Genomic DNA, 14,961 nt, shown 5'->3' on the forward strand with positions numbered 1-14,961 from the left:
GCTCACTGCTGTGAGCATGGTCATAACTAGGGATGAGCGAACCGACTTCGGATGAAACATCCGAAGTCGATTCGCAGAAAACTTTGTTAGAATACTGTATGGAGCGAACGCTCCGTACAGTATTCAAATTTATTGGCTCCTATGAGCCGAAGTTATTACTTCGAAGTCTCGCGAGACTTCAGAAATTAATTTCTACTGTAAAAAAACTTTTACCGAACTCGGGTTCAATTTATGCACATCTAAAGTCGATTCGCTCATCCCTAGTCATAACCAAAAAATCTCTGTAACCTGGTGCTTCTGACAAACACCAGATTTTCCAATCCTTGACCCCCTCTGACCGTGCGCTCCCGAGGTTCCGTCTGGGCCCATTCACTATAATGGGACTAATATGCCAAAGGGAAGGTGGGACGAAAACTGCTGCACGCAGTATTTGTCCTGCCGCCCCTCTGTATATTTGCCGGGTTGAGGCTGGATCTCCGCCGGTCCCCATTATAGTGAATGGGGCTGGATGAAACCTTGGCAGTGCACAGAAGCACCCGGTAGTCACGGATCTGGCATGCAAATGTGAAACAAGCCTAATACAGATCTTTTACATCAAATGATTTATATTTAGGGATAAGCGAACCTGATGTTTTCAGGTTTGGGTTCGGCATTCGGGCAGTGGAAGAATTCCGTTATAGATTCCGTCATAATAGAAGTCTATGGGCAGCATAACGGATCCGTCTGATTTCTGTTATGCAGGACAGGACTTGGTTTTCCTCCACTGCCTGAACCTGAAAACGTAGGTTTCGCTCATCCCTATTTATATTCCTTGTTACTAATCTTCTTTTATCTACCCAAGTATTTCTTGCATTCCTCATAACACTTGGGACTTCTTATTTCTCCTGTAGAGTCGTCAGTGACAGTCTAAGTTAGACATTATCTAGAGAAGGTTCCTCATCCCTCACCTGATTCAGAGCCTGCAGAAGATTTTCATATTCTGAAGTAATAGCAGATCTGCTCTTTTCTTCCAGTAACACGGACTGCAGCTCCAGGATTGCCTTGTGGATTTCCAGGGTCTTAGCTTCGTTATGAACATCTTGGAACTGTAAATAAGTTATATATTCCCCCAATTTATATTCTCTCGCTTTCAACTGATGCACTCGTTGCAGTAGTAACTCTGCTCGTGCCTGGGGAATACAAAGAAGAGAGATATGGGATTCATTTCACCAACATTAAGTTGGAAAACAAAAGTGACAAAAGGACAGGAAAAGCTACAAGGAAGAGTGGGCAAAAATGTCTTCACAGCGATCACCAGTTATAGAAGGCATTTCACTGCAGTTGTTGCTGCACAAGGTGGTACAACTGGGAATAAAAATTTTAAGATGGGGAAACCACTTGGCAATGGATAATTTTAACGTCACTAGATTTCAAACAAACCATGATTTAAGCAGTGGCTGGTTAGGGGTTTGCCCAAACAGTACGTTGGCTCACCCGGACACCGTCGAGATGCCACCACGTGTTACTGCTCTCCAGAAGGGATGATAAGGTGCACATTAATGGTTGATAAGTCTAGAGAGTCATGGTTTCCAAGTAAACCTGTGTGCTTCTTTACTGGAGGAACTCAAGCAAACTCAAAACAATAGAGGCAATGAACTGAACAGGCTTCTTCTTTCTCCTCCCTGGCAGAAGAAGGTTTCATGCTGAAGAAAGGCCTGAGCTAGCTGTCCCTCTTTTTCTCAGAGAGTTGGAACCCTGACCAAAGGCTGGAGGCCCAGGATCTGTGGCTAATTGTCTGGCTGGCTCCCTGGTGAACAAGTTGGTAACCAGAGGTCTGTGGCTCAGCCTCCCCATCTCAGCGTCTTCTTATGGTCACTCATGCAGTCTGCCAGAGTCTCTCCTACTAAGCACTAGTCCTGACTTGTAGACCGCTAGGGGCTGTGACTACTCTCCTTATATACAGTTTCTAGCTGAAGTAAAACCTTCTAGTGGGAGGGGAGAGATAGAGAAGCACAGCCTAAACAGAAACATTGTTACAATTTCTGTCGATCAAAGATTTGTATAGAGCTGCAGTGCAAATCTATGGGAATGAACAAGGTGTTTTTCTAGATATAAACAGGTCTTCAGACATAAACAACGGAGCTAAAACAGACAGTCAGAAGTTCAGTTTGTCTGATTTTTCCCTCCAAAAGTTTGCATAGGTAGAAGGTCATAAAGTCTCTAGGGTGTGAACTAACCCTTTCCACAGTGCAAGCAGTTCAACAATATGAAACAGTATAAGTGCACAAAACAGCATAAATCACATTGCAAATTAAACCCTTCAATGTGCAATAACGTAGGGAGTTGCTGGCTTTGCATAGTAGCAATAAGGCTGAATATCCACAAATATCTAGGGCACTACATATATAGGAAAAAATCGAGGGCAAATACTTCTCTCATTCCCCTGTATCCCTCCATAAACAACAATGCAACAACTAACAGCCCATAGTCTTATGAATGATCTTCCAAAATTAACAGTGAATGTTATCAAGTATATATTGCCCATCTCTGAACCGCTGGATACCAAATACTACACGGAGAATTGAACATGTATTATTCAGAGAAAGAGCAGCAATGTAAAATCAACTGAACCGATACTTATTGAGAGAGTTGCTGGTAGTAAAATTCACCCAAGAGACATCTCTGTAGGCCAAGGAAATCAAAGAAGCATTACCAGATAAACACAATAGTAAGCAGGTCGGATGAGGCAGGCATTACTACAGGACATACAGTATGGATCAAGATGTGTTCCTGGAGCCATGACATTTTTATTTTTTCATTAACATAGACATATGAGGGCTTGTTTTTTTGTGGGAAAACTTGTATTCAGTAAAACTGACCCGTTACCCTTATTCTATGGCTAAGTACAATCACAGACAAACATTTATATTGTTTTCTGGAGCTTTAGAACTTTAAAAAAATATTAAAACTTTGAAAAAAATAACTTTTTCTTTGCACTGCCATATTTGGACCCCATAACTTTTTTATGTTTATGTCTATGTGGGGGGCTCATTTTTTGTGAGGCAATCTGTAGTTTTTGTTAATATCATTTTGGGGTGTGTATGACTTTTTGATCACTTTTTATTCATTTTTTGGAAAGTGAAGTGAAGTTATGGCATTCACTGTACCGGATAAATACTTTTAAATTTTAATAGCATGGGGGTTTTGATGTGTGCCAATGCTAATGATTAGAGATGAGCGAATCAAATCCCACGAAGTGGAATTCGATCCGAATTTCAGGATAAATTCGATTCGCCTAGAAGCCAAATTTCCTCGTACTTCGTGTCAGCGAATCGATTTAACCTGAAATAATATAAAAAAACTAAAAAATTCTAACTTAAATGTCTGTGATCGGCATTATCACCGAACATGAACTCTGCTCTGGGTGTCTGCTGTGTAAAACATCAGGCACCTGGCAGCTATGGAGGCTCTTGGAAGAGCACAATCTTTAAAGACCTGACAACCACTGTACATGTATGGCAGATGTCGGTAAGGGGTTAAAGGGGTATTCCCACCTCAGACATTTATGACATTTTTACAGGACATGCCATAAATGTGTCTAAGATGCAGGTCCCACTTCTGGGACCCACACCTACATCTAGAGCAGGGCCTCCCAATCGTCTCTCACCTGGATGCAGAGACCAGAGGAGATTGGAGCTGGAAAGAGCCAAGCGGGAGTGAATGGGAGTTACAGTAACAGTGAAGCACTGTCCGCTTGGATCTTTTTGTAATCCCTACCACCTCTGGCCACCACATCCAGGAGTAATGAGGACAGGGAACCTGTTCTAGATATAGGTATGAGGCACAGAGGTAGTCACCACCTCTATCAGACAATGATAAAAACATTTTCATTTGTACAGCACTTGCCAGTGGAATCATGTGATGGTGGAGATATTGGTTTAAAGGTTCTGAAAATGAAAATTGAGCACAGCAACTCTGTCTCTTGTGTTGGCCACCTGAGTTGCTGTCAATCATGCATACTACAATGCACAATGATCTGTACAACTTCCGCCAGAACAGACCATAATTTGGCATAAAGAGCAATGACATAGGATTGTCTAGACTGATATACTGTAGCAAGTGCTCAGCTTTCTTTAATGCACTGTACGGACAGAATTCCAGACTCTGAAGGTAAATAAAGTTATCATTCACTGACATTAAACAGAGTTCTTGAAATGGTGGGGGGAAAACTATACAGTGATAAGTCTTTACTTACTTACCCATATCAGCTGTTATGAGTATATATGAGGAATAACATCATATCTGACCATTAGATGAAATACTCAGAATTTTTCACCAGTTTTCGCCTGTACAGACTCCATCCCTAATTGCCAGTTTTCCTTTAGCTCCACAGCAATGAGCGAAGATTAACCTCTACGACATATCCCATACACAGCACACATCGAGAAGAGGAGTATCCTGCTCCCCAATCTGTACCAAACACACTGAAGCGGCAACATGGGGGACACTATACAGCACTACTGAGCAGTGTAGCTGTGAATCAAGCACTGGGGTGAGGTAGTAAAACAGTTACTAGAAGCATCATCGTGTGTCGGTGTCATACACAGTGGATTTTTACATATGGTATAGCCACATATAGCCGCAAATGCTGTGGACCTGCTCCTGCTATAACTGCACTAAATGTAGCTAAACTGTGAACAGACACTTGCTGTGGCTTCCAGTGGCATCTGTCTGGACACTGCACCAATAAAGGTACGTGTCCTTTCTTGGTGCAATTGTGGATTTAATCCGCCGGCTGTGGGAACAGGAGCAAGGCCTGCCATGAAAAATAATACGATGCAGACACCACAAGTCCACTGACAGAATTCTGGTGCAGAATCAACGACAAACTTCTGGTGCCAAAATCTGCCATGTAAACATACCCTTTGTGTGCAACTGCTCCTCTCTCCTCCTCCCCCTTTCCACCACCACATTCTTAATCATTTTATGGGCAGCAGCTGTAACCTGATTTCTCAGTAAAAGTTGCAACTCAGTCTTCATCTCTGCCTTTCTAAAGATTTTACCATTAACATGAGAGTGAGTGATCAATGCAGGAGGCAGGGGGGGGAAGAAGTACGGTAAGTGGTAAGTGGAGAAAGAAGCATTTTTTGTAATAAAATATATTACAAAGCTTTTTTGCCACCACCTGTACTATTAATTTATGGGTGGAAAAAACGGCATTGACTCTTTCAGGCATATAAACATCACAGAGGCAGATCACACTCTCTACTTCTTTATCATTATTGTGTAAGCTTCCTTCAAACATATTATTTCTATATGTTTTCTATTCATATATAAAATGGAAAGGGGGAAAAAAAACAGGGGGGTGGGGGAGATGTGGAATAACCATTGCATTTTCCCATAAAATCACGTTTAAGTTCTATCTTTTCTATATCAATCTTCATTTCCATCTTCCTAGTTGCTATTCCAAATAGGAATATGAGGTGGTGGGTGAGTATTAGGTGTATGACATTTTCATACCTATTTTAATATGCCTATGTACTAAGCCAATCTACAGAGGAGGCTGCAGTGAATAGCTCCCAGGGGAACAGTTCCTGCACACCATTAAATAGGTTGTATTTCTTGAACCGAGTCTTATTTTCCTAGAACTAGAAAGAACAAATCAGAAGCAAACATTCATGTAACTGGATAAGTCTTCACCGTCTGATCTGGTCACGTCTCATTTTCGCTACCTGCTTAATCTTGTCATCTGCAATTTGTGCTTCATAAATCAGGACTTTATCCTCAACAGATTTCCTCACGATTTCTGCGGCTCTGTCCTGAGGATGATTTGTCGTCTTTGAACCAGACTGGAAAAAAAACACACACACACACAATTATGCACAGGAGCTTATTCCAAAGAGAACAAACCAGGTTATGTACATACAACATATCTCCGCTTAATTGGAAAGAACATCTGGACAAAAAATCACATTGCTTGCAAAAATGATCCTGGAGCGTTCTTCATAATGTTCTGCAGGTAAGCAAATCACACATTTCATTTCTAGGCAAACTTCCAAGGGAGAGAATGTGATGTAACGCAACTTCTCAGAAGACTGAGGCATCCAAATCTCATGCCTGGGGGCAAATATCAAAATTATCTTCTTGCACATGGTCCATGAGTACATGGTGATTCTGAAGCTGTGGGCTGAAGGCTTGTTTGGCCGGCAGCCATTTCTCCCAACATAAATACCTTTATTTCAATGGGGAGAGTGGACTGTGCAGCTGCCAAACGTCTTTGATGGATGCTTCATTCAGTCCATTAAAACACAGGATTGGGCATGCTGGAATCCAACATGTCCAATCTTTCTGTTCCTCGACAATACACAATGGATCTCCAACTTCATCCCACCAATATCAGCAAGATACATGTGCATGGTCAGCTTGTGGATAACTAGCTGTGTGTAATTTTGCTTGGCGATATCATCTCCAATATAACCGCCATTAGACGAAATTCCCATGACCATGGTGTAACCGCAGGTCCACAAAACACGGGCACTGACCATGTGAACTCTGCATCACGAAGCGGACTCATTGAATGCAATTTATGGCAAAAGATAGAATATATTTTATCTTATGCAGTGCAGAGGCACGGACCCAGAAGCCCACAGAAGGGCTCCTGTGTGTTTCTGTGGGCCTCCGCACTGCAAAAGATAGGACATGTCTTATCTTTTGCTGTATGTTGTAGATCGCGGACCCATTCAAGTCAATGGGTCCGTGCTGCGATGCGATATCATAAAGAACAGTTTGCAAGTTCCCTATTCTGGGGTACTGCAAATCCCCTATAAATTGCTGCACTTGCAACGAGCCCCTGAGTATCCAGTGCAGAGAATGGGGGTGGTAGTGGCCCTGATAAGATGTTGTGTTGGAAAGGTGGTTGAAAGAATTCGGTCAGAAGTATAAAAGTCTCTCTTCACTTAATGCAAAATATAACTTGTACATCCAGAGGTGGTAAGTACAAAGTGCAATTCCTGTCACCAAATGATGAGGTATGGTGGCTGGATAAGTAGCAATTAACTGGCACTTCAGATATGCTATCTTGCTGATGTCTCTCTTGTAATTCTGACTAAAAGCAGTATGCACTTGTGTCCACTGTGTAATACAGGCTTGGAGTTAGACTGCCCTGGATGTTGTTTATGTGATGGGTGTCTGCACTGTATTTCCCTCACCTGCAGCAGGGTATGTAAAGCTGTGGTTGCTGGTTACTCTGCTTCTAATATGAAATATATCTTGGTTCTGTGAATCTCTCTAGAGTAGTGATCATACAGGAGAACTGGATAAGGTCCCATTTGCTTCCTTCCTCCACACCGGTGAGATTAGAACTTCCCCTCCTGGCAGGAAGTAGGACCAGTCCACTCCTACCAAGAGGAACATGATGGTTAACCCTGTACCTACCAAGCATACCTCTCATGCTGGTGTGCTATGCATAGCATACACATAACACGATACAATACAAAACAATTGCAGATACCCCAAGTTCTGCTATACACCATATACCCTAGGTTTAGCTAATACCAATATCACAATGTTTCCATTGTAAATTATGTAACTATATAAAAGTCCCTGTGACTGCAGTCAATGCTCTGGCACGTTACAAAGAGTAATGGATAATGAAACCAGACATGAAAGCAGCAGCGATGTCATTGAATCTAGACTGCTGAACAATATGCAGGCGGGTGCCATTGATCTGGAGCTTCTGCGCTCAAACCTTCTTACGAATACAGATCTGAAGTGTAATTAGCAAATGAAAAACAAATGAAATGTCAGAGGACACCATTCCGGGACTGCAGATTACACCATGGAGGCTGTCAAGCACGGCTATGTAATCACATTCTTCCCACTTCTCGGATATCTCAGTATAAAAATGTTCACTCTATGTCCTGTGGGACCCGGATAAAGGACAGAAAGACTCTTCATCACAGTCAGGGAATAATAGGTCCACGGGCAACATATCTGCTACCAGGATAGCAAATGCAATGCACTGTAATCCGTTTAGCGGAAAGAAAACCCAATTACAATAGAAAACCTTGTGGGAAATGTTAATGAAAGTTGAATATTTTGCTTCTGATTAAGAATAGAATATGTCATGTGTACCCATAGAAGGCATAGGTTGCATGACAAATACGGGGGCACCAGTGGTAAAATGACTGGTCTGAGACCCTCAAGTGCAGAGAATGTCATTACAAGGTTCTCAGTACTTAAAGGGGTTCTCCAGTCAAATAATAAAAAAAAATTAGCTGCCGGGACTATGACAAACACTGCATATTTTTGCCCCCATATACCTGTTTTTTATAATGGCACTTTCCTTCCCCTGTTTTCAGCATCAGTGCATCCTAGCAGGATGTTTACATGCAGAACTTGCTATTTTTAACAGCTTCCTGATGGGTTTTCTAACCAATCCCAGCATGCTTTGCTCTATAATGTTTCACAGGGCTTAAAGTGGATGTCCAGGAATAGAAAAAGGCGTCAAGCTGGCTTCCGCAGATGGGTACCTAACACTTGGACCTACCTAAGCCTACAATTTTCAGGGCAGCGTAGGAACCTACAAGAAAGTTTAGAGTAGCACAGTCATATACATAATCACAGGTCAATATCCATCAAGCAAACATGGTTGATAATAAATGTTGTGCAGCCATTTTATTATCAACCATGTTTGCTTGATGGATATGCACCTGTGATTATGTATATGAATGTGCCAGTCTAAATTTTCTTGTAGTATATATTGAGGGTAGCGCCTCTTTTAGACTGAGCAACGCCGATCTGCCTGGGGCTTCTGAGCAGAGTATAAATGTAGATGGTTCCTACACTGCCCTGAAAAATGTAGACTTAGGTAAGTCCAAGAGAGGCGGTTTTCTAGTGTTAGGTATCCATCTGCGGAAGCCACCTTGACGCCTGGTAGATGGGCCCGACACGCGTTTGATCAAAAACTAAAGAGCTTTTAGTTTTCCATTTATAGTATTTATAATACCACTTTCATTTAGAATGATCCCCATGTTTAGAAGAAAGCTGCCATGTTTTTCTAATCCTGGACAACCCCTGTTTAAGGGTAAGATGGAGCTTTGGAATAAGTGAAATGAGTAGTATTGTAATATTGTAAGAAACAATACAAATGAAATATAATATAAATCGAAAAATATGCATACAATATTAAAAATAAAAAAGTTAAAAATAAAATGTTAAATTAAAAAAGGAAATAAAAATTCTAATCATTTGACATATAAAAAAATAAACAAACACAACTGGTACCACTGCATCCAAAAATGCCCTATCAAAATAAGAAAGAAGGCACCCCATAATGGATAAAAAAAATTAAAATCACCATTTTTTAGTTACCACTTTAAAAAATAATTAATAAAAAGTGATCAAAAAGTCATACATACTCCCAAAATATCAATAAAAACAAAAGATGTTCCCTCAAAAATATAGTACTTACACATCTCAGTAGACAGAAATAAAAAAATAAAAAAGGAATGGGTGTCAGAACTCAGAATATAGCGATGTAAAGAAATTTTTTAAGTATATACACTTTGGATCTCTATAATCGTACTGACTTGCAGAGGAAAGTTTTTGTGACTGGCCAGACACCACATATGATGTTTTGATGAAACGCTTTGGATAGAATGAGCACAAGTCACTGATTCATCTAAATAAAATATCTATAAAATATCTGCCATGTAAGTGGCAGTGTAGTACCCCAGAATAGGGTCACTGCAAAAGATGAACTGAAGTAGTGTTATATTGTTAAGTGAAATGTGATTTATTATACTTGTGTACCTAATGGCATTGCATGGACAAGTAAGGGTTAAAGGGGTTGTCTAGCCACATATATTGCTGACCTATCATCAGGATAGGTCATCAATATTTGATTGGTAAGTGTCCGACACCTGGCACCCCTGCCAATCAGCTGTTTGAAGAGGAAACTGTGCTCCATGCATGGAGCGCTGCTTCCTCTTCTAATAGATGATCGGTAGGGTGCTGGGTATCGGACCCCTGCCAATCTAATATTAATGACCGATCCTGAAGATAGGTCATTTATTTATTTTACGCACTTATGTAGCACTGCTGTATTCCGCAGCGCTTTACAGACTATAGCATCAATACTGTCCCTAATCTGGCTCCCAATCTAAGTTCCCTATCAGTTTGTCTTTGGAGTGTGGGAGGAAACAAGCGCAAACACCAGGAGAACATACAAACTCCATGCAGATGTTATTCTTGGTCAGATTCAAACCTAGGATCCCATTGCTGCAAGGCACCAGTGCTAACCACTGAGCCACCGTGCTGCCCCATCATCTATATATGGCCGGACAACCCCTTAAAGCCTGTTGATAGGTTAGGTTTCTTGGGAGATGGAACCTGGGTCCACCTCCCAGAGGAGTCTGTTGTTAGCAGAGAAGGACAGATGTGTTTGAGAATGCTCTGCAGACAAACACTTTCAGTTCCAGAGGATCATCACCTTTGAGATTTATAATTGTTGCATGAAGGTACTCCAGAGCGAGAGAAGGAAGTTAGAGGGTCCAGGATTATAAGGTTCTGCAGTGGAGTCAGTTAGTAAGATATCATGCACGTTTATGGTAGAGAGAGACCTTACTGCTGTGAGAGAGATTGCCAGTGCACCCTTCCACACTTTGAGATGGTTTGGTCAGCTGCATCTAATATCTGTACCACTCAGCCTGGAAATTACAGAAACACTTAACAAGAACCTAATTGCATGCATAAGGTTCTGCAGAGAGACTTTATAGAGAGACAGAGGGAAAGAGTACTACAACCCTCATTATTGCTGCTGTCCATACACTGTTACTGGGGATGGATTGCACTGTGTTATATGACTTGGAGCTGTGCCTTGTTATTGCTGGATGTACTACAACTCCTATTCTGCATGAGACTTATTTGTTGATAACAACTGATCTGGTTATTGACTCCACCATACATTGGCTGCTGCACCTACACTGCCTCCTTGCACCCTGCCAAAACACCTATCATCAATGGCACCTAAACTACCACCAGGAAGGAGCCCCAATAGCAGGGTGTGCCCTAAGGGAAAAATAGTAAGCCCTCCAGTCACTGTATGGTCCCAGGGAGATCTAGAGGGGAGACCCACTGTGGACTCCCAAGTATTACTACCACCACCTACGCCACAGTATATGACAAGAAGTTATAATTCTTGGTCTGCTATGTGTTGAACACATCAAGGCACTGATGTTTAATTGGCATGTGCAGTTAATTTACAGATGGAGTCTATCACATGATAATTTTTGATCTATTTGAAATAAATGCTCCAGGATTTTTTTCTTTGCCTATATAGTGCAGGATCGGCTATTAGAATAAGATAGCAGTCCTTTATGCCAAATAAATCCTACATTTGTAATCATGCTTAGCTTTGCAGAGAGAGAACAGGGGCGGAGTCTCATGACACTGTTCTGTGTAATGGCAGCCATGACAGATTAGTAACACAGGGCTGCTGTCCCCTCACACTGCAGTGTCTTCATGTTCTCCTATGTGATGCAGCTTGAGCCTGTCTCTCTTCCCTCCTATCCTCTCTATCCCAAGTCAGTTTTTACATGCAGGAGGCAGGGAGACCAGTGAGAAGCTACATCTCATAGAACTACACTGGAGAGTCTGCACACACAGATAGTACAGGCAGGCAGTCTGAGTCACGAGGTTAATATAACTGCAGCTAATCACTGTATACATTCACCGACTATGTATCTGCACTCCAGGTTCTTTACATAGGGGAGACATTATAACTTCAACAGAATACAGGGATATACAGAGAAACATGGAGGGTGGGGAGGGGGGGGGGGACTGTGTTTGGTGCTACGTGTGATTAAATAAAATCCTCACTGGATTATATGAAGAGTGCTGCAGTACATCAAGATTGTTAGTTAATTTTTATTAACAAAAATAAAAATAAAAAATTTTGAAAAATTGACTATTTTTACCGTTTTTTAACATTGCTTCTGGTTTAAAAAAAAATAACAATAAAAAACTAAAACTAAAATAAAAATAAAGCTCCAAGTATAAGGGAGTAAAAAAAACTATTTACATAGCCAAGAGGAAAATAAAGTTATGACTTTCAAAGAAGCATGTACTGAAAAATGGAAAATGCGCCTGGTCAGGAAGAGGGTAAATGACCTGGTCTGGAAGCGGTTAAATAACCTGCTAGATACATGAAGGTAACTGACACAGGATGTTTGAACATCCCAATCCAACTCACCTTCTTCTCACGCTCTTGCATACGCTGGTCCACTTTCTGCAGCTCTACAACTCTCCAGTCGCTCAGGTATTTCTGGAGGAGCATTCTGCTTTGAATTTTTGGAAGAGCTAAAGTAATATCCATCTGAGAAAAGCCAGAGTGGAACTCAAGTTTTGTCTTTTGCACATCACCCTCGGACACACAGAGATGTAACAGCTGGGCCTTCCTGTATAAAACACCAAGTTACATATGTGAAAATTACAACAAAAGCAGATTGTAGTCCTCCTTGTTTTGAGTGGCATACATTATCCTATGGACCACGAATGCCATTCTGTTGAATCTCCACCTTTTCTCATCATGTAATTTTTAGGTCCAAAATTCCATTGACTGTCCAATATCTGAATACATTTTCTTTGCCAACCTTTTCTTTCCCACAATTATTCAGGTCAGATAATAGCTTTCCACTCCAAATTTCTTTTTCTGGCAGGATATTGAACACAGTTTACAAACCTTATTTTAAAGGTCCTTAGGACCATGCTACAAAAATTACTTTTCATGGGAAAACCTCAAGGCACGGTCAATCTTTTGGCGTACTGAAACTAGGGTGTTAATTCCAGAATCCCTGGTGACCTAGGCCAGTTAAGGGGTTCATTTAAGGACCACTGGTGGTCAAGGACTGTCAAATAGTTACATTTCAGAATCCTGATGGAGAAGTGAAAGAGTTAATGCTACTTACATGATGTTCAGTGGGAACTCACCTCTTCAGGCTCTAAGCATTAATCATTCATCTTCCAGTTTCCTCCTGGCACTAATTACAGAGATGAATGCAGGGAGGGGATAGAGAGGACAGGGCGATTCAGTAGAGCTCTGCCCGATCATTTAGGGGTAGACTTCCCCTAGAGCAAGAGTAGCTCGAGAAGGTGGTTTTAGACATGTAACCACCCCCTAGTGTATACCTCTGTCTCAGTTCAATTACACATCATTCAATTATAAATTATTCATAAACCTCAATGAAATGCTCATTAGATAAACATCTAGCCCTTGTTTGAATGTAGTCATGGTATCTGCCATGACTACTACTTGGCATACGGCATTTCATAGCTGGACTACACTAACTGTAATGAATCCTTTCCTTACAAAATGGAGTGTCCATGAAGAAGATTGTGAAGTGACAATCACTACCAGTGGGCGTGGAATCATTGTGACAACCAACCGGTTTGACTTTGGACTAGACCTAAGAGCATTATCCTGGCAGTCCCCTGGTTTTCACCATTTAACCCCTACAGTATACAGGGTCTGGTCTTCACTACAAGAGAGCCACCAGGTCACTACCTCTTGGAATACTCCCGGTATGGCTGGCAGCTAACCCACAGGGGTCAGAGACACCGGTGCGAAGCAAAGAGGGATCAAGCAATACTCATAGTAAGAAAACAGGCAAAGTTCAGGGCAGGCAGAGTATATGCATATCCAGGAAACAAGTACAAAGTTGGGAAGGCAATAAAGGGTCAATACTAGTGTTGATCAAGCACCAAAGTGCTCAGGTGCTCTGGTGCTCGAGTAGAACACTTTGGGATGTCAATATGAGAACCAGAGCATTAAACCAGGCACCCCCTGCTCTGAAAAGGGGAGGGTGTCTGGTTCACAGGAAAAGGTCAGAAATTGATGAAAACACCACTGAAATGGTTCGGGAACAGCATGGGGAGGATGTCTGGATGCATCTTGGACTCCCAGGTCGCTGCTGGGAACGATGTTGTCCGAGTAGTATGCCACTTTTACAGACTGACAATAATACGCACCAAACCGAAGATAAAATCGACTTTAGAGGAACAATTGCTAGAAAACATTCTTTCCTGTATATTTACTTGTAAATAAAGTGCAAGTGCTGCCAAAAATTACAAGGAAGAGGCACTCCGATACAACCTGTATATCACATAAAGGAGGCCCTCATTCACATTGTGGTACAATTGTTCAGGTAGTGGGACTCCTACACTCATAAAGCCATTGCACTAAGTGAAAGGGCTGCCAAAAAATTACAAGGAACCGGCACTCCAATACATCCTTTATTACACATAATGGAGGGCATCATACACACCCTTGAAAAATTATGATTGATGGCCTGCTGGTGACCCTCAAAAACATTAGGGGCGAGGGCCTGCTGCTGAGCTGACCATCTAAAACATTAGGGGTGAGGGTCTGCTGCTGAGTTGACCCTCTAAAACATTAGGGGTGAGGGTTTCCTGCTGAACTGACCCTCAAACATTAGTGACGAGGGCCTGCTGCTGATCTGACCATCTAAAACATTAGGGGTGAGGGTCTGCTGCTGATCTGATCATCTAAAACATTATGGGCGAGGGCCTGCTGGTGACCCTCTAAAACATTAGGGGTGAGGGTCTGCTGCTGAGCTGACCCTCTAAAACATTAGTAGCGGGGGCAACCTAATAAGCATGTTGATATGATGAAGGAGGAGGGCGAGAAAAGGAAGATTGAACCATATACCCATTTTTGTGGTGGAAGGGGTGCATGGGAATACAGTGTATTCAATACACCATAAAAGCCACATTTAAAGTGCCTTCATGTTCAGCCGCTTTCCTCTGGTGGAGTAGAGAAGTCAGGGGAAATCAAGGCCTTGTTCATTTTGATAAGAGTCAACCTTTCAGCATTTTCAGTTGACAGTCAGATGCGCTTTTCAGTTATTATGCCCCCAGCAGAACTAAATACCCGCTCTGACAAAACGCTGGCGGCAGGGAAGG

At 41.8% G+C, this 14,961-nt stretch overlaps 1 protein-coding gene across 1 annotated transcript in view; it reads right to left on the reverse strand.

The window, feature by feature from the left end:
- EVC2 (EvC ciliary complex subunit 2) overlaps window positions 1-14,961 on the reverse strand; it is a 171,505-nt gene that overhangs the window by 46,166 nt on the left and 110,378 nt on the right. The window contains exons 15-17 of the mRNA XM_040419112.1: window positions 12,233-12,437; window positions 5,712-5,828; window positions 948-1,169 (exon numbers count right to left, since the gene is read on the reverse strand). Coding sequence (XP_040275046.1) covers window positions 948-1,169; window positions 5,712-5,828; window positions 12,233-12,437 — 544 coding nt within the window. The remainder of the gene's footprint in view (window positions 1-947; window positions 1,170-5,711; window positions 5,829-12,232; window positions 12,438-14,961) is intronic.

This window comes from Bufo bufo, chromosome 2 (genome assembly GCF_905171765.1).
Source record: "Bufo bufo chromosome 2, aBufBuf1.1, whole genome shotgun sequence".
In the NCBI taxonomy this organism is placed as follows: Eukaryota; Metazoa; Chordata; class Amphibia; order Anura; family Bufonidae; genus Bufo; species Bufo bufo.